Source organism: Rosa rugosa, chromosome 4, assembly GCF_958449725.1.
Source record: "Rosa rugosa chromosome 4, drRosRugo1.1, whole genome shotgun sequence".
NCBI classification, from domain to species: Eukaryota; Viridiplantae; Streptophyta; class Magnoliopsida; order Rosales; family Rosaceae; genus Rosa; species Rosa rugosa.
This window is the reverse complement of record NC_084823.1, coordinates 46,054,379-46,077,927: the sequence shown is the minus strand read 5'-3', so window position 1 is coordinate 46,077,927 and position 23,549 is coordinate 46,054,379. Positions and strand designations below refer to the sequence as shown.

General features: G+C 37.7%; 2 protein-coding genes across 2 annotated transcripts; both read left to right on the top strand.

The window, feature by feature from the left end:
• The first annotated feature begins 7,624 nt into the window (after positions 1-7,624).
• Positions 7,625-8,011, top strand: LOC133744903 (uncharacterized). Its single transcript, XM_062172930.1, has one exon. The coding sequence runs from the start codon at positions 7,625-7,627 to the stop codon at positions 8,009-8,011; it is 387 nt and encodes a 128-aa protein (XP_062028914.1).
• Positions 8,012-19,951: 11,940 nt separating this feature from the next.
• On the top strand, positions 19,952-21,910 carry LOC133743656 (probable membrane-associated kinase regulator 2). The gene is made up of 2 exons (XM_062171654.1): positions 19,952-21,328; positions 21,500-21,910. Exons 1-2 carry the CDS (start codon positions 20,131-20,133, stop codon positions 21,589-21,591), a joined length of 1,290 nt encoding a protein of 429 aa, XP_062027638.1. The 5' UTR covers positions 19,952-20,130; the 3' UTR covers positions 21,592-21,910.
• The last annotated feature ends 1,639 nt before the right edge of the window (positions 21,911-23,549 follow it).

Genomic DNA, 23,549 nt, shown 5'->3' with positions numbered 1-23,549 from the left:
TGTCCAGAAGCTCTCCAATAGGTCTATAACATCCTGTAATTCGTAGCATGTCTCCAAAGAAGCATGTGCATAAATCATACTATCATCAGCAAATAATAAGTGATTTATTGAAGGAGCATTACCACATACCTCAATTCCCGGTAACAGCCCCAAGTGTTGTTTCCGTTGCAACAAAGCTGAAAAACCCTCTGCTCCAATGAGAAACAAATATGGTGAAAGGGGATCACCCTGCCGTAACCCACGACTAGGACACACATGGCCCCTGGGCTTCCCCCTAATCAAAAAAGAATACCGGACAGAAGACACACATTGCATAACTGTATCAATCCAATTCCGAGCAAAACCAAAACGCTCCATCACTATCCTTAAAAAGATCCATTCCATTCGATCATATGCCTTGCTGAGGTCTAACTTCAAAGCCATAAAACCATCATCGCCATCCCTTTTATTATGCACATAGTGGGCAATCTCGTTAGCCACCAAAATATTATCCGTAATTAGTCGCCCAGGAACAAAAGCACTTTGAAACGGGGAAATTACTTTTGGTAGCACAATCTTCAATCTGTTTGCAATAACCTTCAAGCAAATCTTATAAATGACATTACACAATGCAATGGGCCTCAAATCGGACATGTGTTCCGGTGTACTGACCTTTGGTATAAGACAAATGTGTGTGAAATTGATTTGCCGAAGAAGTTGTCCTGTTTGTAAGAAGCTATTAACTGCCTCAAACACCTCTGCCCCAATAATCTCCCAATACTTCTGAAAAAATAAAGGGGGCATCCCATCTGGCCCTGGTGATTTTGTGGGGTACATTTGAAAAAGAGCGAAACAAACCTCATCCATAGTATATGGGGCACAAAGCTGATCATTCATCTCCTGAGTCACACAAGGTTGGATAACTTCCAACGTCTTATGAACAGCCTCGAAATCCACCTCTGATGCCTGAAACATTGTAGCAAAGTAGGATGTAACAACTTCCTCAATACCAGCATCGTCCTCCCTCCACTGCCCCTCTCCATCATAAAGGCCCTGGATCATATTTTTCCCTTTCCTATTTTGAGCTTTACGATGAAAAAAACCCGTATTCCGGTCTCCTTGAGCCACATGACTTTGGAACGTTGACGCCAAAAAGACTCATCTTGATATAACAAAGTTTGAAGCCTACCCATCAACTCTGTCTTCTCCATCTAAACCTCCTCGAAAATAGTTACATCAAGCAGCTGCTCTAACCGAGCCCGTATGCATGCCAAGCATCTGGATTTGTCCTCCTCTAAATACCCGCTTCTGCCACCTATCCAAGGTAATACGAGTATGCTCAATTTTCTTTGCTACACGAAACATGGGAGTACCACTTACATCAGTCCTCCATGCTTCATCAACCACCCCAGCACACTCAGAGTGTTGTACCCAAAACGCCTCAAATTTGAACCGATGAAATTTTGGCCTAGTAGCTATAGGTATTGTACTAGCCTTCAGCAGGATAGGAACATGATCTGAATCCGAAGGAGATAGGTGAAATAGTTTTGAGTGTCCAAAAAGATCGAACCAAGATGGCGTGCAAACCGCCCTATCCAACCTTAGCTGTGTTTCGGAATTCCACCATGTAGCCATAGGTCCATGAAAACCTAAATCCAGAAGGTCCCCATACCCTAAAGCATCTCGGAAACCCCTCATCTGTCTCTCCTGGCGAAGCGGCCCGTCTATCTTCTCTCAATTATTTCAAAATCTCATTAAAATCCCCAACCACAATCCATGGTAGCGAGTCTAGATCCGAAAGGTCCCGGAAAAGCTGCCAGGAACGCTCACGATCCCTAGTTCTTGCATACCCATAAAAACCAGTCATCCTCCATAAAAGAGCACCAGAATCCCCCCACAATCACAGCGTCCTTATGATGGGCCGATGATGTTCGCATCTGCAGGTTAATCTCATCATTCCAGAACAACGCCAATCCACCAGACTGTCCCTCGCTCAGAACCGATTCAGCATGAGCGAACCCTAGAGCCCGATGCAGTTTGTGAAACTCCACCTGACGACTGATTTTCGTTTCACATAAAAACACAATCTGAGGTCGATTTTGAGTAATCAAGTCCTTCAATGCCCTTGTCGTTGCCTCATTACATATTCCTCGGCAATTCCAGCTGAGTACATCCACATCCATGGTTGAATGATTGACTTCCTATACCCTAGAAAGTAACCCTAGCACAGACGCAGCTAGGTCAAAAAAAAGCTTAGATGTAGATTGCTAATTGTCTCAATGCACCTTTTAATTTCACCTAAACACCCTTGAATAATTAAATATGTATCTTCAACAATTTGTTGTTCTTTTTTCTTATCTCCATCACTGCAATAGTCCTGTTTGGAGTAACTATTCATCATCGCCATCAAAAAATAGTTTAGGCCATTTAAGGAGCCGGAGGATAGTCCTAGTCGGATAGAGATGAAAGTGAAAGATCTGAGAGTCTCGTTTCCACAAGATATGAAAGTCTTGCATGTTAGAGGAGTAGTACATCCTTATATTTTTTTCCAATCTTTCCTGGCCATTAATTGGAATTTAAAAGCTTAGAGAGCTGGGGGTAGAAAGAGAATGAAAGTATAGTTAGCTTGAAATCTTGAATCATGATAGGGAGGGAAGGGAAGGGAAAGACCTGGAAGACAAGGGTTGGTGTCTTCAAATAGGGGTGCAAACCTAACCTCGATCATTTCTTCTCTCACTTTGCTGCGCATGCATACCACCTATATATAAATTTAATCTTGTTTTTTCTTTCACACTCCCACAGATCGATTGTGTAAATCTAATGCCTAGAATCCCTACTGCCCAGGCATAAATATATAGCTTTTTCTTTCACTTTGAATGTATACATAATTAGGCCATAAACGGGATTTGATCGGAAACATTAACAAATTAAAAATTTCTACAAATGTATCATCCCGCATCCAAACATGAGATATTAAAGGAAGAAAATACTTTGAAAGTAAAAAAGAAAAATTGGCTGAGGTTTGTCGTGGAGGTAAAAAAAGTTTTTTTTTCTTTCTCTCTTTGTCCTTATTTGTCTTTTCATCTGGGCTGACAAATAAATTAACAATTAAAAAAATAGAGAACTAAATATTAAATTTGGAGATCCAACTAGATTCACCATTTCTTAAATTGACACTAGGAACGATATGGATATTTAATGTTTGAGAGAAGGTGTTGAATTAGGTGGACGGACGTATAGAACTCTATCCAAGATAATCTATTCTCCTTGTTTGTTCCACTAGTTAGATACTTGGGAATACAAAAAATGGTCCATTTTTGACATTCATTTTGTGAATACCGGATTGGGAAAAAGAATCCTAAAACAAAGAAAAGAAATTTCTACTCTCAGATTCTATTTTTCACATTAATAAATCAGTTTATATGAGTGTTAGCACTAAACTTTTATCACTGTTGTGAGCCCCGGAAAAATGTATCGAGCTTAATGGAGATCGTACGCGAAATGATTCAACGATCTCAATAAATGTCAAGATGCTCGAGGAAATTTTCAGAAATTTTCATAAAGTGAAATCCTCAATCTAGGAGTTGGATAATAAAGTACACGACACGACGAGTTCGTGGAAATTTTCCGAATACCCGAGCTATTTATAACAATTTTCCGAAGTTTGGGACTTTAGGGATTAAATAAAGAAATAAAAAGTATGCGGTGAGATCTGAGCCGTTTATTCTCTCCACCGCTTGATCATGGCCGTCCACCGCTAATTGGATCAATCTAGATATATGAATCTTGATTAGTGGGAACAGTAGAAGGATCGAGAGAGGGAGAGAACCAAAGTTCTCTGACCGAGACGAACGCGACCCGACACTTCAACCTGGCCGGCGCTCCACCATCCGGCCACCTCAGGCCTCCGCGCGAGCTCTATTCCCTTCGTCTCTGTGTCGCCTACGTCCCTGCGGTCTCAGATCATCCATGAAACGATCGTGCACGGAGAATCGACAACGGGAAGCTTCGAGCTTCCTCCGGCGAGTTCTGCAATTTCCGGCTACTCTGGCCATCGTCTGAGCTGTTGGTGGTCCGGCACTGTTTTTGGACGCCGGCGACTTCTTTGGCTTCTCTTGGTTCGCTCTCTACCTCGTTTTCAACCGTTGATGCTTGTCGTTCTAGACTTGCTAGCTGGTGCGTCGAATCCTCAGTTCATCGTCAATCGGGTTTCAGTTTCGAGATCAAAAGATTCAAAACAAGAAGCTGTAAATTGGTGGGCATCAATTTGACCGTGTATTCATAGCCGGGTTCCGGGAAGGAGTTGAAGTAGAAGCTTGGGTTTTCCACCTGCAATTTGTGCTATCGAAGGTAAATCGAGGTTCTGCACTTTTGGCACGTTTGGCATATTGGATGAACTGTGGTGTTTTGCCTAGTTGAATCGAGTTGTGCAGTTTTGGTGGTTTGAAGTTATGTTTGAATTATGGGTTGAATTGGAGTGAACAGGTGGATCTGTTGGTGATATTGAAATGATTGTGTTCATGAGAATTTAGATGATTGTAAACAGTTTGGAAAAGATCAAGTTCCAATTATGGGTGTCCAGAGTAAATTAGGTACACCCATATTGAATAATTATGTTGGAAAATATTGGGTGTCCATAGTAAATTCCGTCGAATTACTATGCGACTAAATTGTTAAGTAAATTCGGGATCTTTCGTTAGTAAGGTATATATATTGGTTTGGTTGTGTATTTTGCGGTTTGATCCCAAGTAAAGAAAAGAAATCAATATATATATATATATATATATATATATATATATATATATATATATATATATATATATATTGGGTGGCCTTGGTAACAGTTGGGTACACTTAATATATATAGTTGGTCGATGTCATAATTTCAAGTAAATGTTCGGTAATTTGGGCTAATTATCAAACCTGTCTCGATTGGTCAAACAATGGTCAAAGTTGGTCAACTCCTGGTCAAACCAGGAAAAGTTGGTTGGACGATTTATTAATCGTCGAGATTTTATATAATTGTTCAATAGATTATTAACTATCGAAATGTCAGGACTTAGGACTCCAGTTACCCGAGGAACGGAAGGTTCGCGACTCTCGGAGTACGTGAGAGAAAACATCGGAATCCAGGTAGGGATTCAGGACTCTCCTCGGTTAAACAGTCAGTTGTGTGCCAAATCTAGTCACACTCTTGTTCTTTGAAGTTCGTACATTCTGTGTGAACACTAATTCCAAGATTTAGACGAATGAAACGAATTTTCACCTCAAAAGTATTTGTAGTTTCCGCTGTGTTTTTACAAAAAGTTTTCAAACAAAATGCCTAGCGGTTCTCTAGAATGTAAATTGAGCGTTCAGTTTATGTTTTAAAGACTCACGGCACTGTGATGTGCTTAAGTTGGTAATGTGCAGCTTGGTGCGTTATAACTGTGGAGGAAAATACATTAAACCTATTAGGTTTTGATAATAAAGGATTGCGGCCTAGAACAAAAGGTAGACAATTGTTGGTTTGTGATCGGACCATTGCACCAATTAAAAACAATAACTGCTTAGAGGTGACGGGGTGAGCAGTGTATTATAGTTAAAACTTATCACATCCACATAAATTTTCGACTTAAATTTCATATTAATGTAATGATAGGGTTGTTGGTAAGTGCGAGAAAGCAAGTTGTGCAGGTGAGGAGGGGCAAACACTGAGTACTGCAGGTAGTACGTAGTGATGCAGCTGATTGATGCTTACTTGAAGAACGAGGCGTCTCAATTCTCACCAACTTATACTATTCCAGTTTCCATCTGCCGTTCTGCCAGATGTCCATCCGTAACAGTAACGTCTCACACTCTCACTCATCTAGAGTTTTGCAAGTTTGCAACTCCGGAGCACAATAGATCATATTTAGTTATGTGTATATCATGCATAGTACATTAGTACGTAGCATCGTCATATATGCTGTGAAATGTGAATCATAAAAAGAATCAGGGAAAAAAAAATGTTATTCCATTATATGGGTCCAATACTCAATAGATCGAATTGCATATATGCCTTGACGCTCAAGTTGCTTAATGAGGACCTGAATAAAGCAAAAGCTAAGAGGGAGCAACAAGTCAAGAACAATTAACAGGGAGATATTGAACTGTAAAGATGAGAAAAGAGAAAGCAAACTATTTATGCATTAGGATACAGTGGGTAGCTGTTTGAACCAAAAGGGTGGCCTTTTTAACAATGCATGTGTAGTTGTGAAGCAGGTCATATGTTGATATCAGAGAAAGCGCATAGAGGTTTGTAAAAGCAAAAACACAACATGAGATCGATCGAGGAATATGAAAATGAGGGATTAGAGCCAAAAACACACCATGAGTTGGGTCCCTAATTCCATATGCTATGATTCTTCTATGATTATGAACCTTGAGCAGCATTAGTTTGCTTCATTCCATTAGGAGAAATGGCGAGGATGGATTGGTTTGGAGCGAGAAAATGATTTGAGGGTTGAGGCCAAATGGAAGAAAGAAGTTGGGACTTCAATGTAAGATCATATTGAACTAGATATATAAAGCTGGTATGCAAACGAGTTGCAGCAGCAGCAGACAAAGAGAATGGAGCTAAGTTATTGGGATTTAATAAAACATTGGTGATTTAATTGAGTTGTAAAATCATTAATAAACACTTGATTAAAGCCATCTGATTTGAATTTAAATATTCAAGTTATGCATTGATTAGGATAAGGGCTTGTCTGAATAGATAAGAAGTTATGAGCAGTTTCCTTGATGGAAGGAACTGCTGTAAACTGCAAAACAGTTATAAAACTGTTTATCAGATTTGTTGATTCCCCTGCAAGAACATAAACGTTTCTCTATAAATACATTCCCATCAATGCAAAGAGAACTTATCATATGGATCTTGGAGAAGGAATGGACAACACCAACCAAACTGGTCATTTACTTGAACTCTATATCTAATCCTAGTCTGACATAGAAATATGTTTTAGTTTATATACTTGTTCTGCATATTAGTTGCAGTAGGCTAAGTTTTAATTTAACAATCGGTATCAGAGCATCTATGCTTAGACTAAGATTGATATATCTATGATTATGAGATTACATGAATGCTATACATGCTTATATGATTGTATTGATCTGGTTATTTTTAAAATTTGCAATATTAATATGATAAAGCCTGTATGCATAATTAAAATCTGTTAGAATAAATGTTGTGTAATTTCATTGAAGTTCATATGCTACCACAGTAGTCATGAATAGATTGACATGTTAAAGTTTATGAAATGTCATATAAGGAACCAATGTTGTTATACTGTATGCTATCAAAGTAGTCACAGTAAAAGAGCATTATAGTTTTCTGCAAGAAAACATTAATCAAGATAACATCATTTGAATTGTTATATGCTTCCAAAGAAGTCATTTCAATTAAATCAGAATGATGATATGTGTATATGTAAGAAAGAACTTTTAGTTGTCTTTTGAGATTGTATATCACAAATGATATCATTCTTATTTTGACAAATGTTTATCTTAAATATATACGCTGTGTGAAATGCAAATTATCAATTGCAATTGGGAAATTATATTGAGTCAATGGTATATAGATACCATACTGAATACATCAATACATATTGCAGCACTGCATTTTCCAATGAGCATCAATAACATTGAACTGCTCAATGGATCAAACTACAAGAAATGGAAGGGAGACATTGAATTGAACCTGGGAATTCTGGACTTTGATCATGTGCTAAGGGAGGATCCACCACAGGAGCCAGCTGCTAATGCAAGCAAGGAGACTAAGGACAAGTACCTGCAGTGGCATAGGCATAATAGAATGGCCTTGATCTGCATGAAGAAAAGCATGACAGATGCAGTGAAGGGAGGAATTGCAGATTCTGAAAATGCAAGGGTGTTTTTCAACTCCATTGCAGATAAGTACAAGGTGTCTGACAAAGCTGAGACTGGAAATTTGATGAATAAACTGATCAAGATGAGGTTCAATGGACAAGGAAGCATCAGGGAGTACATTATGTAAGGGATAGACACTGCTGGAAAGTTGAAAGGCCTAAATGTGACAGTTGAAGATACTTTCTTGGTGTATCTGCTACTTAACTCATTGCCAGACCAATACAGCTATCTCAAGAGTCTCTACAACACTTAGAAGGAAAAATGGAGTCTTGATGAACTCATCTCCATATGTGTACAGGAGGAGACTGAAGTACTCAAGAGAGGTAAGGCTATGACCATAAACTACATGGGAAACCCAATGAATTACTTGGGAAAACCCAAATTTAAGAAAAATTCTGGAAAATACTTCAAGGGAAGTTCATCTAAGAACCCTGTGAAATCTGACTTCACCAAGGGTAAATCTCTCAATGCATCGCCAAGTCAAGTGAAATGCTTCTTTTGCAAGAAAGTTGGACATTTCAAGAAGGACTGCGATGGCTTCAAGAATTGGCTGAGTAAGAAAGGTAACTTTTTACTCAAATCTGTTTTCTCTGTTGAGTCAAATGGTTTTGAAACTGACAATTCTTGGTGGTTTGATACTGGTTCACCTATTCACATTGTGAACTCATTGCAGGGATTATCCAGAATAACAATCCCAAGAAGGAATGAGACTAAAGTATGTACTGCAAGTGGACAAAAAGTAGAAGTTCAAGCTGTAGGAATTGTCAAGCTATTGTTTAGGAATAAATTTGTGTTAGAACTATCTAATGTGTATTGTATTCCAGAAATAAAGAGAAACCTAGTATATGGTTCTCAATTTGTAAAAGATGGTGATTTTAGCTTTTCAAGTAATAATATTAGGATGTTGTTTTATAAAGCTGATTTCTGTTTTGGTAATGCTGATATCATTGATGGCTATTGGCATGTTAATTGTGTTAATGAAGTTTTCTGCAAAAATAGTTGTTCTACTGATGTGTTTTCAATAAATAAAGTTTCTGGTGTCAAAAGAAAGTTCAAGCAAAATGCATCTTCTTTTCTGTGGCATAAGAGATTAGGTCACATTTCAAAATTTAGAATGCAGGAACTAGTTAAACAAAATGTCTTGCCTGCATTAGATTTCAATGATTTTGAAACTTGCATAGACTGTTTAAAAGGAAAAATGACAAATTCCAGAAATTTTAATTCTAAAAGAAGTGAGCATCTTTTAGACTTAATACATACAGATGTGTGTGGACCATTTCCAGTTCAAACCATTTGTGGAAATTCATATTTTGTCACCTTTATTGATGACTTTTCAAGATATTGTTTCATATATCTCATTTCTGAAAAATCACAAGTGTTGGATTGCTTCAAAATTTTCAAAAATGAGGTTGAAAGACAAACTGAGAGATTGATTAAGATGGTGAGATCGGATAGAGGAGGTGAGTATTTTGGCAAATACTCAGAAAAGGGACAACATAAAGGACCCTTTGCTTTATATTTGGAAGAGTGTGGAATTATTGCTCAATACACCACACCTTACACTCCTCAACAGAATGGGGTTTCTGAAAGAAGGAATAGGACCCTAATGAACATGGTTAGGAGCATGTTTGTTAGATCAGGCCTACCAAAATTTTTATGGGGAGAAGCCTTAAAGACAGCTAATTACATTAGTAACAGAACTCCTACAAAAGCTGTGAAAAATACTCCATTTGAGCAGTGGTTTAGATATAAACCAAGCCTAAATCATTTTCATGTGTGGGGATGTAAGGCTGAGGCAAGAGTCTATGATGTGGAGAAGAAAGATAAGTTGGATTCACAATCAATATCAGCATTTTTTGTTGGATATGCAGAAAAATCAAAGGGGTATAAGTTTTATAATTCTGCAAGAAGTCAAAGGATTTTTGAGACAAATAGAGCAACATTCTTTGATGAGCTATTTGATCAGTGTGAGACAGTAATAGATGCATCAAGCACAAGTCAAAATGAGAAGAATTTTGAAGAATGGTTTGTTTATCCAGAAATTGTGGTTGAAGATAATCCTTATACTCAAGAAAACATGATCATTGGAAATCAAATTCCAATTGAAATCATGCAAAATGAACCAGCTGCAGTAGTTGAAGATCAAGCAAATAATGATGTGGAATTTCAAGAGAATGAAGTAGGTGGCAATGAAGCAGTTGAAGCTGTTCTAGAAGTAGTTCCAGCCAGGAGATCAACAAGAGAAAGAAGGTCTGCAATTTCTGATGATTATCATTTATTTTCTACTGAGGTAGAATTTGATTTGGGAGAAGATAATGATCCTATTTCTTACAAGGAGGCAATGCAATCTGTCAATGAAGAAAAATGGAAATTGGCTATGGAGGATGAGTTAATGAGCATGTCAAAGAATTGTGTGTGGAACTTGGTGGAAAGAACAACAGAAACGAAGCCTATAGGTTGCAAATGGGTATTTAAAACCAAAAGAGATGCAAATGGAAAGATTGAGAGGTATAAAGCTAGATTGGTTGCAAAGGGTTACAACCAAAAGGAAGGAGTGGATTACAATGAGACATTCTCACCTGTGTCAACCAAGGATGCTTTTAGAGTCATCATGGCTTTGGTGGCACATTATGATTTGGAACTGCACCAAATGGATGTCAAAACAGCCTTTTTGAATGGAAACTTGGAGGAAGAAATTTACATGCTTCAACCAGAGGGATATGTGGAAAATGAGAACAAGATTTGTAGTTTAAAGAAGTCCATTTATGGATTAAAGCAGGCTTCCAGACAATGGTACTTGAAATTTGACAAAGTGGTCACAGATCTAGATTTTGGATTTGAAGAGAATAAACTTGATGAATGCATATATTGCAAGATCAGTGGGAGTCATTTGATATTTTTAATTTTGTATGTTGATGATATTCTACTTGCCACAAACAGTGTTGCTTTGTTGAAGTCAACCAAAGAATTTCTGAAAATGAATTTTGACATGAAGGATATGGGAGAAGCACACTATGTACTTGGTATTGAAATTGAGAGGGACAGAAGCAAACATGTGTTGGGGTTATCTCAGAAGCATTATGTGGATAAAATACTGCACAGATTTGGCATGGAGAAAGGGAGAAATGGTGAATCACCAATGTCAAAAGGTGATAAGCTTCACAAAGGTCAATGTCCACAGAACAATTTCCAAAAGAAAAGCATGGAAAATGTTCCATATGCAAGGCTGGTAGGAAGTTTAATGTATGCTCAGGTCTGCACAAGACCTGACATAGCTTTTGCAGTCAATATGCTATCCAGGTTTCAATCCAATGCAGGACATGAACATTGGGTTGCAGGGAAAAAGGTTTTAAGGTATTTGAAAGCAACTAGAGATCATGTGTTAGTCTATAGAAGAGTTGAAGATCAAGAACTGAAGGTAGAGTGCTTTACATATGCTTCTTACAAGCAGGATCCAGATGATTTAAAGTCGACATCTGGATACATCTTTATGCTTGCTGGTGGAGCAATATCTTGGAAAACAAGCAAGCAATCATTAACTGCAACATCAACATTCCAAGCAGAATATATTGCTATCTTTGAAGCTACAGCTCATGCATTGTGGCTTAAGAATTTCATTTCAAAACTGAAGATTATTGATTCTGCAGCAAAACCAATGACTATATATTGTGATAATGCAGCAGCAGTTTTCTTTTCAAAGAACAACAAAAGAACTTCAGCATCTAGGAATATAGATGTGAAGTACTTCTCTGTAAGAGAAAGTGTGAGAGACAAAGAGGTGGAAATTGTGAAGATAGGAACAAATGAACAATTGGCAGATCCTTTGACAAAGGCTTTACCAGTTGCTTGTTTTGTGGAGCATGTTAAGAAGATGGGAGTATTGTCTAGTATTGATGCTTAAGTTATTGAAATTGTAGGTTTACTGTGTAATGGTTGCAGTATTAATAAGTGCTACAATATTCAAGTGATTTGTTTATCACATTTAAGTCTATTGCTTCATTTATTTATAGTATGAATTTAACTAAATATTTCATCTGCATAATCTTTTCAAGTATACATGAAGTACTGATATGAATCAGTGATATTATGCAGTAGATAATAGACTTATTTCCAAGATTAATCTGGAGTCAATAATGCTTAAAGAATTGTTGATTACAATATATGTTAAGCATATTCAGTTCTTTGCATTTGAGGTAATTCATGTAATTGTGATTATTGTGTTGTGATTTCAAGAAACCTTGTGTTATTAACACATTGCAATTCTTGTAATTCAATGCAGTTGGTTGCAATTGACAGAATTTTGAGAATTAGATGAATGTTGTTTAAATCCAGTGCACACTACAACAATAGTTTGGTTCCTTTTACATCTCGACATATATCTAGTTCAGTGGGAGATTGTAAGATCATATTGAACTAGATATATAAAGCTGGTATGCAAACGAGTTGCAGCAGCAGCAGACAAAGAGAATGGAGCTAAGTTATTGGGATTTAATAAAACATTGGTGATTTAATTGAGTTGTAAAATCATTAATAAACACTTGATTAAAGCCATCTGATTTGAATTTAAATATTCAAGTTATGCATTGATTAGGATAAGGGCTTGTCTGAATAGATAAGAAGTTATGAGCAGTTTCCTTGATGGAAGGAACTGCTGTAAACTGCAAAACAGTTATAAAACTGTTTATCAGATTTGTTGATTCCCCTGCAAGAACATAAACGTTTCTCTATAAATACATTCCCATCAATGCAAAGAGAACTTATCGTATGGATCTTGGAGAAGGAATGGACAACACCAACCAAACTGGTCATTTACTTGAACTCTATATCTAATCCTAGTCTGACATAGAAATATGTTTTAGTTTAGGGTTATTATCACAAATGGTACCTGAATTATACCTCAATTTTATCGATGGTACCTGAACTTCAATTTTGATCACAACCAGTACCCAAACTTTTCGATTTCATTTTAAATGGTACCTAGAGCCACCTCCGGTCACTATTCCGACTAAAAACAGCATGTAAGGCAATCATAGTGATGATCTTTGATGATTTCAAGGATTGCGATCATATATAGTGATGATCTTTTTGGTAATAGACTTGCCTTGAACTTTTTTTTAATTTTTTTTTAATTTTAGATTTGGCTTTTTTGGCCGGAATAGTGACTGAAGGTGGCCTTAGGTACCATTTAAAATAAAATCAAAAAGTTCGGGTACTGGTTGTGATCAAAATTGAAGTTCAGGTACCATCGATAAGATTGAGGTATAGTTCAGGTACCATTTGTGATAATAACCCTTTAGTTTATATACTTGTTCTGCATATTAGTTGCAGTAGGCTAAGTTTTAATTTAACATTCAAGTCTTCCATTTGGAGTAAAATGGGAATGGATTAATAAGAGCAAAAAATTTAATCGAATGAGAACTCGATTTCGAACCATCAACTTAAAACACGATGAAAGTACTAGCTTGCTTAGACATAAGGCAAGATGATTAGGCAAGTCATGATCATGGAACTTGGCCATTGGTTGCTTGAAATTGAAGTGCAAGGGAAGCAAAACTTCAATGATTTTGGTTCTAGAATGACTTCAATACAAATGATCTAAATGCACCTTGTGGTTCAATAAATGCTCTTCTGGGTTTATTGTATACCATCCAGTTCCACATGACTTCATATAGAATCATATATTGTCTACAATCATGGGGAAGAAAATTGCAGTATGCAGATTCCTGATCACCAAATAGCTAGGAGATTTGAAACTCAAAATTAAGAGAAAACATTAATAGAGCTCACAAGCTAGCAAGTGGAATGACAGACGTATAAGAAATTCAAAACCTTATGCAAACAAGGCTCTGACATCATGCTTGGCAACCACTGCAAGTCAAAATTTAAATTGAAACCGAAGCTAACCAAGACCAATGTATGTCAAACTAACACACACATCTAAACATCAAAGTTTCAATACAAAAGCACACAACTAAACACCAAAGTTTCAATACAAAAGCAGAGCCCTATCACCCCTATGTATGATCCGTTTCAAGCACAACAATCAGAAGACTTGGGCTGTTTAGCAGACATTATTAGAGTAGATCGATAGCAAGGCCTTGCAGTCTGATTCTCCCTAAGATTAGTTTCATTGAAAGAAAAACCAAAACCATCATTCCTTTGCAACAGAAATCAATGCGATTCGGGTTGGGGCTTTATAGGCCTCAGATGTTTTTGCCCCAACAGGCCAATAAGTGAGCCCAAACCAATTATGAGAAAAGTCTTGTTAGTTCTATACATGCAAAGAGTTGACAATAGTGTGTGTCACTACTCACTACCTTTAGGCTTTAGGGCTTCACGGACCCCATGAGATAGTTTTCACTGTCAAAAATATGGCCCAATTAAAACACCAGTTTTGTGGCAATCAATCGTAATCAGAAGTGGAAGTTCCAAAAAGCTTCGACTTAATCCAGTCATCCTTTCCGATCTAAATGGTAGGTTCTCAGCAAACTCTCACTTGGTTTGTGTTCAAGCATCTGATAGAGTTTCAAGCAACCAAGATGGCTTAGACAAATTTTCATCAATCTCTGAAGAGCAAAGATCGTCGTAAACTCGTAATTCATATGAATCTGTACAAGACTCGATGATTGTTTCTACAACTCATAATTCTCTAGTATAATAAGAAAGAACAAAGTATTCAATGACCCTAACTTGAATTATATATGGAGTCATTGTTTTCAACAAACATAAAAGCAAATGGGAGAGATAAAGGAAAGGAATGGTGGGACTCTTTTTATCTTCAAAGAAAGTGGCGCAAAAGAATGCCACAGTTGTGATTACCATCATGATTTTCTTTGGTAGATCCATATATATAAAATTCATGCATTGATGCGGCAACACTTTATGTGGGGCTTGTAATTGTATAAATCAAAACACAAACTAATCGTGTCGCATATATGCATGCTAGGCTCTAAAACAGGACAAAAATCTTTACTAAATAACAAGATCTTCAATCAATTAGGTGGCAATGGATACATATTTTGTCATTAACGTACCAGATTTCAGACAAAAGAAAAAGTACTCAACAATACTCTTTCATTTGTTCTAGATATGTTGTGGTATTGGATATGCGTGTTTTTTTTTTTTTTTTTTAATGATTGTTTTGTGCAGATCTAATAGAATTGTTTTATGTTCAATAAAGTGATCACAAGAAATTTTTCAGATAATATTTCACACTTATATGGCGCAAGACTAGGTTAACGAAAATATGTTGAAACGTGGAGAGCCAGAAAACATGAGCCCTAGCATTGCCTTGGTTGACATGGTATAATTGGTACTTATAATGTATTAACCTAACCAAAAAGAAGAAGAAAAGTAAATGAAGAATTAGAAGAGAGAAATGAGAAGAATAGAGAACACATTTTCTGTATTAAAGACTACATAGTGATTTCATAATTCTGAACGATATAGCTTATTACTCCAATACCCTTTCTCCATACTCGGTGAAAATGGTAATTACTTGATTAACAAATAAGGGCATAGATTATTGGCTTTGCTTTTGCCAAGTTTCTTTGTCCTTTATCTTTTCATTGTTGCGCTAATGTCCCTTTCTTCCTCACATGAGAATAGAGAAAGGAAGCACACATATGCGCTTATAAACAGAAATAAAATCAAAAGAGATTTAAAAGGTCTGAAAGTCTGAAACACAAACAAGAACACTTTTTAGTAGAAAAAGCTAGTATGAAAAGAATGGCATGGGATATGAACTATTTAAATCCATGCGAAGTTGATCTTGTTGTTGGGTTCATTCTTCATAGCTACTGATACTACACAAGCTAGGTTAGGCAGGATATCCTAAAAGCCTTAATTTGAGTACTAATTTCACTTACTTTATGAAGTGTTGTATCCTTCTACAAAAGTTGATGGAGACCTCCGTACTTAGTAATTGTCTCAAGGTAAAGTGCAATTAATTATAAGGATTAAGGTTATCTATAGACCCTATCTCTAACAATCGAGTAGACCCTATCTCTCTTGCCTTTAATTTGGGACCTAAATTTGTCTTAATACTTCCATATATATGGGCGCGTATCTACCCTTTCATTTAAACCTATAGTTCTATTCCTCCTTTGCTTTGCCAATTATTTCACAGAAGTTTAATCAGTGCTCATCCATATGTAGAATTGTATGTTTGGGACCTTACCTTTGTCAATGTGGATTGTGGAAGAGAAGATAACATGTGTTCATATACCTGAGTTCAGATCTTGTATTCACGTCCGAAATTGCTGACTTTAGATTTTTATTCAATGATGTTTTTCTATTAAGAACCCTAACTTAAGACTTAAAATGTTGATTTGTAATCACCGAAAAAGTTCACAAGAGAATCTTAGTTTGGGATTACTGTGACTTTAAAAAAAAATTGTTGCTATTGTGTTGTGAGAATAATCAGCTGTGAATTAAAACAGTTTTGTGTTTGGTAAATAATATTTTTAAAAGTGTTGTCAGTACATAAAACAACTTTAGAGCGTGTTTTGATCCACAGCAGCTTCTAAAAGCAACCTTTGGGTTACTTCTAAATTATGCTGCCAATGATCTATAATTTTCAATTAAAATTTATCTATTTACCAAACACAATAAAATCTAAAATTTTAAATAAAAGCTGATTTTTTTTAAAAGCGAAACAATCCCAAACGGAGCCGATTTATAACTGCTTACCTTCTGCCGCAAGAACTTTTAACCTAAAAACCTTACATGAAGTAAACTATACAGATTGAGTTATGTGCCCTATCAATTATCACAGGGACAGTTTCTAAGCTAGTTGTGCATCATTCTATCTCCTCCATTATGATTTCTTTGTGAGAGCGATGAGACATTGACTTCAAAACGGGTACTCGGAGCAGGCCCACCGGGTAGCTAGGCCCATTTAAGATCTGGGGGGTTGTTTTGTCACTTTCTGGGACCACGTACCAGCTTAATAGACGGATCGATAATAGTTGGAAAAAAAATTTGATATCAGAATCAGATGGTCCACATATACCAGATTGTTGCTATCAAAATCATTTCTTAGAAAGGAAAATATCTTTTGGCAGCATTAGTCTCGTCGTTTTACTCCTTGAGCATAGCATGGTAACTTTGGTTGTGTGAGATTTATAGTTTCCACTCCAGGGTGTTTTAGTGTTGTTGAGGTGTTTTTGGAGTATTGTAATTTTGAAATTCGAAGTAGTCAGATTGACTCGTTAAATAAGATATATCACTATATTACAAACAATTTACAATTATAATGACTTTTAATTGAAATTTTATTATTTCATAACATTGTAGAAATTTCAAAACTTTTGGATAGATTTTAAATTATACTTCATTTTACATGACGTACTCTTCTTTGTCATGTGTTTTTATATCTGCCTTAGCGATAACAACGTTTAGCTCCTCCTATCCTTATTAAGCCTATCTGGATGAATTTGTTTAGGTGGAGGGTGGAATCTAGTCAATCACGACATTTTACACCATAAGCAATTACCTATGTTTTTGGTTGACATGTCGTAATCTTGTAAATGCACTTGTAGAAGCCCTTGATGTTTTAATTGAAATAAGTGGGCACTTGTTTTTGAGATATCACGTGATACATTCGTGCTATCAATTATTTCTGTCATTTTACGAATGTATTTTCCAATTAAATGGTGTCCTTAAAATTCATAATTTCAATTGTCGTGTATTTTGTGAAACTAAAAACTATATTATTTTTTTCTTTGAGAATAATACAGTAAAGTTCTACAAACTGTGTTTATAATTTAATATCATAGCTAGCCGTACACATAAACAAACATGATTAGGTAGTGTTCGAGATGTTACAATTTATTAAGCTTATGCAAATCTCATCCACATAACCCGAAATCACGCAAATTTTAAGATTACTTAATACTATAAAATCCAGCTAGACATATTTTTGATACATCAAAAGTGATCAAATTCCTAATTTCGCCTATTCCTAACCTAACCCTACCGGATTCGGTACCTGAATGAAACCTCCTTGGCTCCTGATCATGTCTCAACGCCAAAACCAAGCTTTATCCGCAAATGAGGCGTTGGTAAATTTTGTTGTCTTAGAATTTTTTTATTTTTTATTATTCAATCACACGGTGTCCTCAAAAGTTTCCTAGGCCAAGAAACTAATCCGTGCTCAGGGGATCTTGTTAAAATGCTTCCTCCCCCCTGGCCACCAAGAATATATTGGGATTTAACTCCAATAAGCGTCGGCGGGATTTGAACCCGGATATGGGGGTTCCACACCTGGAGGGTCTTAGAATTAGAATATCTTCAATTTTGAATTCCTGATGCATCCACGTACTTATCAAAATTAAGGCTGTGTTTGTTTCACAAATTTTAGGCATTGGGAAAGGAATGTCATTCATTTCCTGTGTTTGGGAATGACAATGGAATGGAAAATGCTTCCCAATGGAAAGTAAAAAGAGGTGGAAAATGATTCCCCCCAACCCACCCCGGATCCACTTTCCCAATGGAAAGAAATGGGTTTGGTGGGAGGTCAAAGCTTTCAAAACGAGCTCGTTCGATCCCCAGGTAATCCATTCCAATTCCAATTCCCATTCCCATTCCCATTCCAGGTCCCCCGCACTTGCTAGTTGCTTGTTTTGCATGTCCGCCACGTGACATTAAATTTAGCCTGCTCGCTGCTTACCCTAGTTACTCCTACCCTATCACTCCCTTTTACTTTTTACCCTCCTCTCAATAATTTTTTCTCTTTTTCTGGAAAAGAGTAACTATTAGGTAAACCTACCTACAGGGCTACAGGCTACAGGCTACGGCTGAAAGTCTTGCTCCATTTACCCAGACTCTCTTCTAGGCTCAAAAGGCAAAGCGCGAAGAGATTCAAGCTATCATCTGTTTGTTTTCTTTTACCAACTGCCCTGATTCTTGCTTAGGGTGTTTTATATTGAAATTTCAAAATCCAATATCATTGGATTGGCTCATTAGATGAGAGATGGTGCAAACAATTTACAATCTAATAGTCTACGGCATGATTCTTACTCTTGTTATTATTGTATTCAGGCTCTTTGAATTGGATTTTTAATTTTTTATATAGAATTGGTGGACACATAATTTTCCATGTATATAGAATTATTGATAGATCAAATTTTCTGATACAAAATTCAGAAACATTACTATGCAATTCTTATATTTTCTAATTAAGATGTTTTAATGTGCTCCTGCAATGTCTTTTATGCACCATCTGTAAATAGAGCGATAAGTGAATGAATTTATGAAAGTTGAGTTTGAAGGTTGTAACACAAGACATTATGGATGTAAATAAAATCTTAGTGACATTATTGATGTAAGATAAGACATTATGGATGTACATAATGTCACAGCCCAGTCCGCATGGTAAGATCGATATTATCTGCTTTGGGTTCCGCTTTCACAATTTTGTTCTTAGGCTCCCACCCAAAACGTGTCTCACTATGGGGAGGTGAGTCTGCACATATAATAAGACACATCATCTCCTTCCCCCCCTCCCCTCGGCCGAAATAAGCTTTAGGGATCCGACGCCCTTGTTAGCACACACTTCCGATCAAAGAGTGACTCTGATACAATTTTATCACAATCAAGTTCACATAGCAAGATATTGTCCGCTTTGAGTCCCGCCCTCACGATTTATAAAATTCATGATAAAAAAATTAATTTCAAATTTAAATATCTTCAAATATTGATAAAATCAAATAACAAAAATTTCGAGAAATGTAAACCTATCTATAAACAAAGTGCATCAATAAGAGACATACTCATAAATTCAGTCAATACATAAATTAAAAACAATAATAATATTCCTAATAATGTCAACTAACCAAACCAAAATTAATTAAGGGGAAAAACTGCAGAAGAGTACACCAACAGATCATACGTGTATTCGTATACACTGTGTACCTTAGCTATTAATCCGTCTCCATCTGTTGTCCCTGTTCAGATTTCAGACGACTCTGTTCTCTCTCACATGTCCGCCCTGCAACCCACGCATTCGCTACAGACAATTTAAAAGCTCCCCCCTTTTACCCTAACCCCATCTCACTTTTTACCCCCTCCACTCTCCCTGCTTACCCCTGCCACTTCCATTTTCAGTAGTTGTACTACCACTATTTCTCTGCAAACCCATTCACTCACTCAACCCTCCTTTTTCCTCCTCTCCCTTTCTTTACCCACCCACCCCCCACTTTCTCTCTTTACCCACTTCGCCTCTGTATACTGGCTCTCCCAACCATGGAAGCTTTTAGCCTGCTCAAGTATTGGCGAGGTGGCGGCCTTGTTGCTTCCTCCGCTCCTCCTAATGGCCCTAACAATGTCACCTCCGCCGCCGCCACCATCCTCACCGCCGTCGCTGAGAACAGCGACGAGAGTCATGAAACTGACGACGACGACGACGACGACGACGGACCTTTCTTTGACTTGGAGTTTGCCGTCCCTGACGAGGCCGAAGCCCACGAAGCCTCTGGAAGCAGCGACAGCGGCGACGAGAGTGAGGTGGAAGTGCACCAAGATGGGGAAGATGATGAGTCTGATGATGATGACGACGTGGACGTGGACGTGGACGGTGAGGAGGGTGAGTTTAACTTCACTGTGTCTTCCGGGTCGAGCAATGACCGCACCGACCCGAATCTGTCGATGTCTCCCTCTGACGATTTGTTCTTCAAGGGTAAGCTGGTGCCGATTGAGCCTTCCTCCATTGTCTTCAACCCGTCCGAGCCGAACTCCAAGGCTCAATTCGCAGGGTCGCTGCTCAAGTCCGCCACCAAGTTCCGGGTCTTCATGTCGGGTCTCAAGAAATCCAAGTCCAATTCCAACGGCCCGGAAAACAAAACGGAACCTACAAATACAAACGGATCCGTACAAGAACAACATGAAAAACAAGAGAATAAGCAACAGAAGCAGGGGAAGCTTTTCACGGTGAAGTTGAAGGTGGAGGAAGTTCCCATTGTGTCCTTGTTCACCAGAGACAACAGCTCCAGAATCTCCACCAAGACCCAGAACCAGAAAACCCAGAGTTCCGAAGAAGCTGCTTCTGAGGAAAAGCGCTTTTCGAAAGAGGTAATGCAGAAGTACTTGAAAATGGTGAAGCCTCTCTACGTCCGCGTTTCGAAACGCTACGGCGAGAAGACGAGGCTCTCCGGTCAACTCAGCGTAAGCAGCCCGCAGCCGGCGGAGAAGAGCCAGGCGGAGGCGGAAGTTTCGGAACCGGCGGCGAGCAATGTGAAGAGTACTTTGAAGCAGGGGAATATTCCGGCGGGTTTGAGAGTTGTTTGCAAGCACTTGGGGAAGAGCCGCTCGGCTTCTTCGGCTGTAGCCGCGGCTCCACCGGGAACTGTGCCGTCACAGAGGAGAGATGATTCGCTGCTGCAGCAGCAGGATGGGATCCAGAGCGCCATTCTCCATTGCAAGCGGTCATTCAATGCTTCCAGAGGTAACATTATCATTCCCGTTCCAATTTTCATTTTAAATTTTCCCACAATTTATTTTTTAAATTAATTTCTTGTATATTTACGCAAATCTTCATTCTGTGAGTGAGAGATCGAGTGTTCGACTCACGAGTTTATGTGGTCAAAAATTGATTTATTGGTTATTGGTGTTACAGATTCCGATTCTACTCCGCTATCCCGGTCGATGAGCGATTCCTGCAACGAGAAGGCGTCACTAAAACCGTCGGATCAAGGCGGAGAGGTTTGATCCAACGGCTGTCATCTCTGGCATAAAAGGCGGGAAGATTGGCCCAGATAGAGGGAAAAAAGAATCACCGGTCAACAGTCCAAGTCAAACAGTGTTCAGATTGCATTGTAATCATGCTCGAATGAAAGGGAGCAAAAAAATAGGGTCCGTTTTCTTGTTGGTTGTAAATGTTTTCAGAAACCCCAGGAAAAAATTTAAGTGTAGGATGGATCAGTTCTAGTTAGTAGTAGTGGAACTTAGCGACTAGGTTTATATTATTGTAATGTCTTTGTAGCCAGTGACTTGCTGTGGTTGTTATATATATATTTAGCTTCTCCAACTGGGTTGGGTCTATGATAATCACAAAACCCTAGTCATTCTGTGAATATCTTGACTAATTGTCTTTAGGTTCTGGATTATAGTATTGAAGAGAGGGGCTGGGAAAGTTGGGACCTAAACAGTAGAAAAGTGATTTATATTAAAGGAAGAGAGCAGAAAAGGGAGTAAAGAGAGGTCAGGCTCTCCGGGGCATTTTCACAAACAGTTAAGAGTGCGTTGCTTAACTCTCTCTGGTCACTTTGTTTATGGGACTTGATTAAGCACTTTCTCTCTCCAATTAAGCACATAATCAATGTCTAATCTCACTTTAGCTTTCATGGGTTTTGGGTTTGCTTTTTGGTCTAAAGGGGGTAATGGGAATTCGGGTTAGTGTTGTTGATGTTGATGGTTTGACCGATTAATCTTGGTTTTGAAATGGCTTAGGAGAATCAATTTGTCTCCTTTGGGCAGTGCTTGGACCTAAGAAAGTGCTGCTGTCATTGTTTAATCTGCTGCTGCCTCTTGACTCGGGGCAAAGCATTATCATTTTCCTTCTGAAATTCAGAGGATATTGTTTCTTAATGAATAGACTAAACAATGAGCATCTCAAGTAAAAATCTAAGAACATCTCTAGCAGCAGTAATTATTTACCAGATCACAGGCTAGAATTGCTCACATTGTTCAGAATGTGCATTCGACTTGACTTTAGCAATCTGTTTGAGTTGAACTTTACTCGAATTACTAATCGAATTTTTCTGGCTTTGCCAATTGGTTGAGATGCTCTAAATTGTCAATGTCTGTAGTTTATGACCTGGAACGATTCGACTTGAACCCACTCTCATACGGATAATTTAGGCTTGATCCGATCTAGCTCGAGTTCGTTTCCTAGGCATTTTCTAACCAATCAAGTTGATTCGGGACTTCGAACTTGAATTCTCTTTGTTGGATTTAGTGTACTATATATAGTTGGTGACTCAAGGATTAGAGACTTGACCTATGATCAATTACACACACTTCAACTAGTTTGGTGTTTTTTATTTTAACTCCTCTCATTAACCTATTTGGTATCCTATGCGTCTCTTCGCTCTTATCCTAAGACGTTACAAGTAGATTTACAAATGGAGTATATACAAAATTATTTACCCCATGTTTTGAGGAAAGTTGTTGGTAACTGAATGAAGCTACCAGGTCCATGTGTGACTAGCCTGGTTTCTCTGAAGCGTTTTGTTTTTTTTCATTTCTGAATAATTTTGTCCATTTTGTGAGCATGTGAATCAGTGTACAAATTTCGTACTTCTGGTTTTGGTCTCAACCCATTATTGTATTGTCTGACTTTGCACATGTGAAGTCAGACAAGCAGTGTCATGACTACTTGACTAGTAATTCGCTCCATGTCATATTGACCAAAGTTAGTTACCAAGGTGTATTAAACTTGAAGCAGTATATAGCGGTTACAAAATTAAGCTGTGATCATCCCAACAAAACTATGTTTTGGAAGTGAGAACACTTGTGGACAATTCCATTGCATAAGATTGATTTGTACAGCACCAAATTACTCTTTTACGTATGTTAAAAGACTTATTTATCATATCATTAAAGTGTGTCACAAGTTTAAATTTATGTTATGCAAATACTGAATCAAATCACAATTTTAAATTAGT

What these genes read in the sequence shown, in the direction of transcription:
- LOC133744903 (XM_062172930.1), top strand. Translation starts at nt 7,625, where the DNA reads ATGAGCATCAATAACATTGAACTGCTCAATGGATCAAACTACAAGAAA.
- LOC133743656 (XM_062171654.1), top strand. Translation starts at nt 20,131, where the DNA reads ATGGAAGCTTTTAGCCTGCTCAAGTATTGGCGAGGTGGCGGCCTTGTT. An exon ending in GTCATTCAATGCTTCCAGAG is followed by an intron (nt 21,329 to 21,499) that starts GTAACATTATCA and finishes TTGGTGTTACAG; the next exon opens with ATTCCGATTCTACTCCGCTA.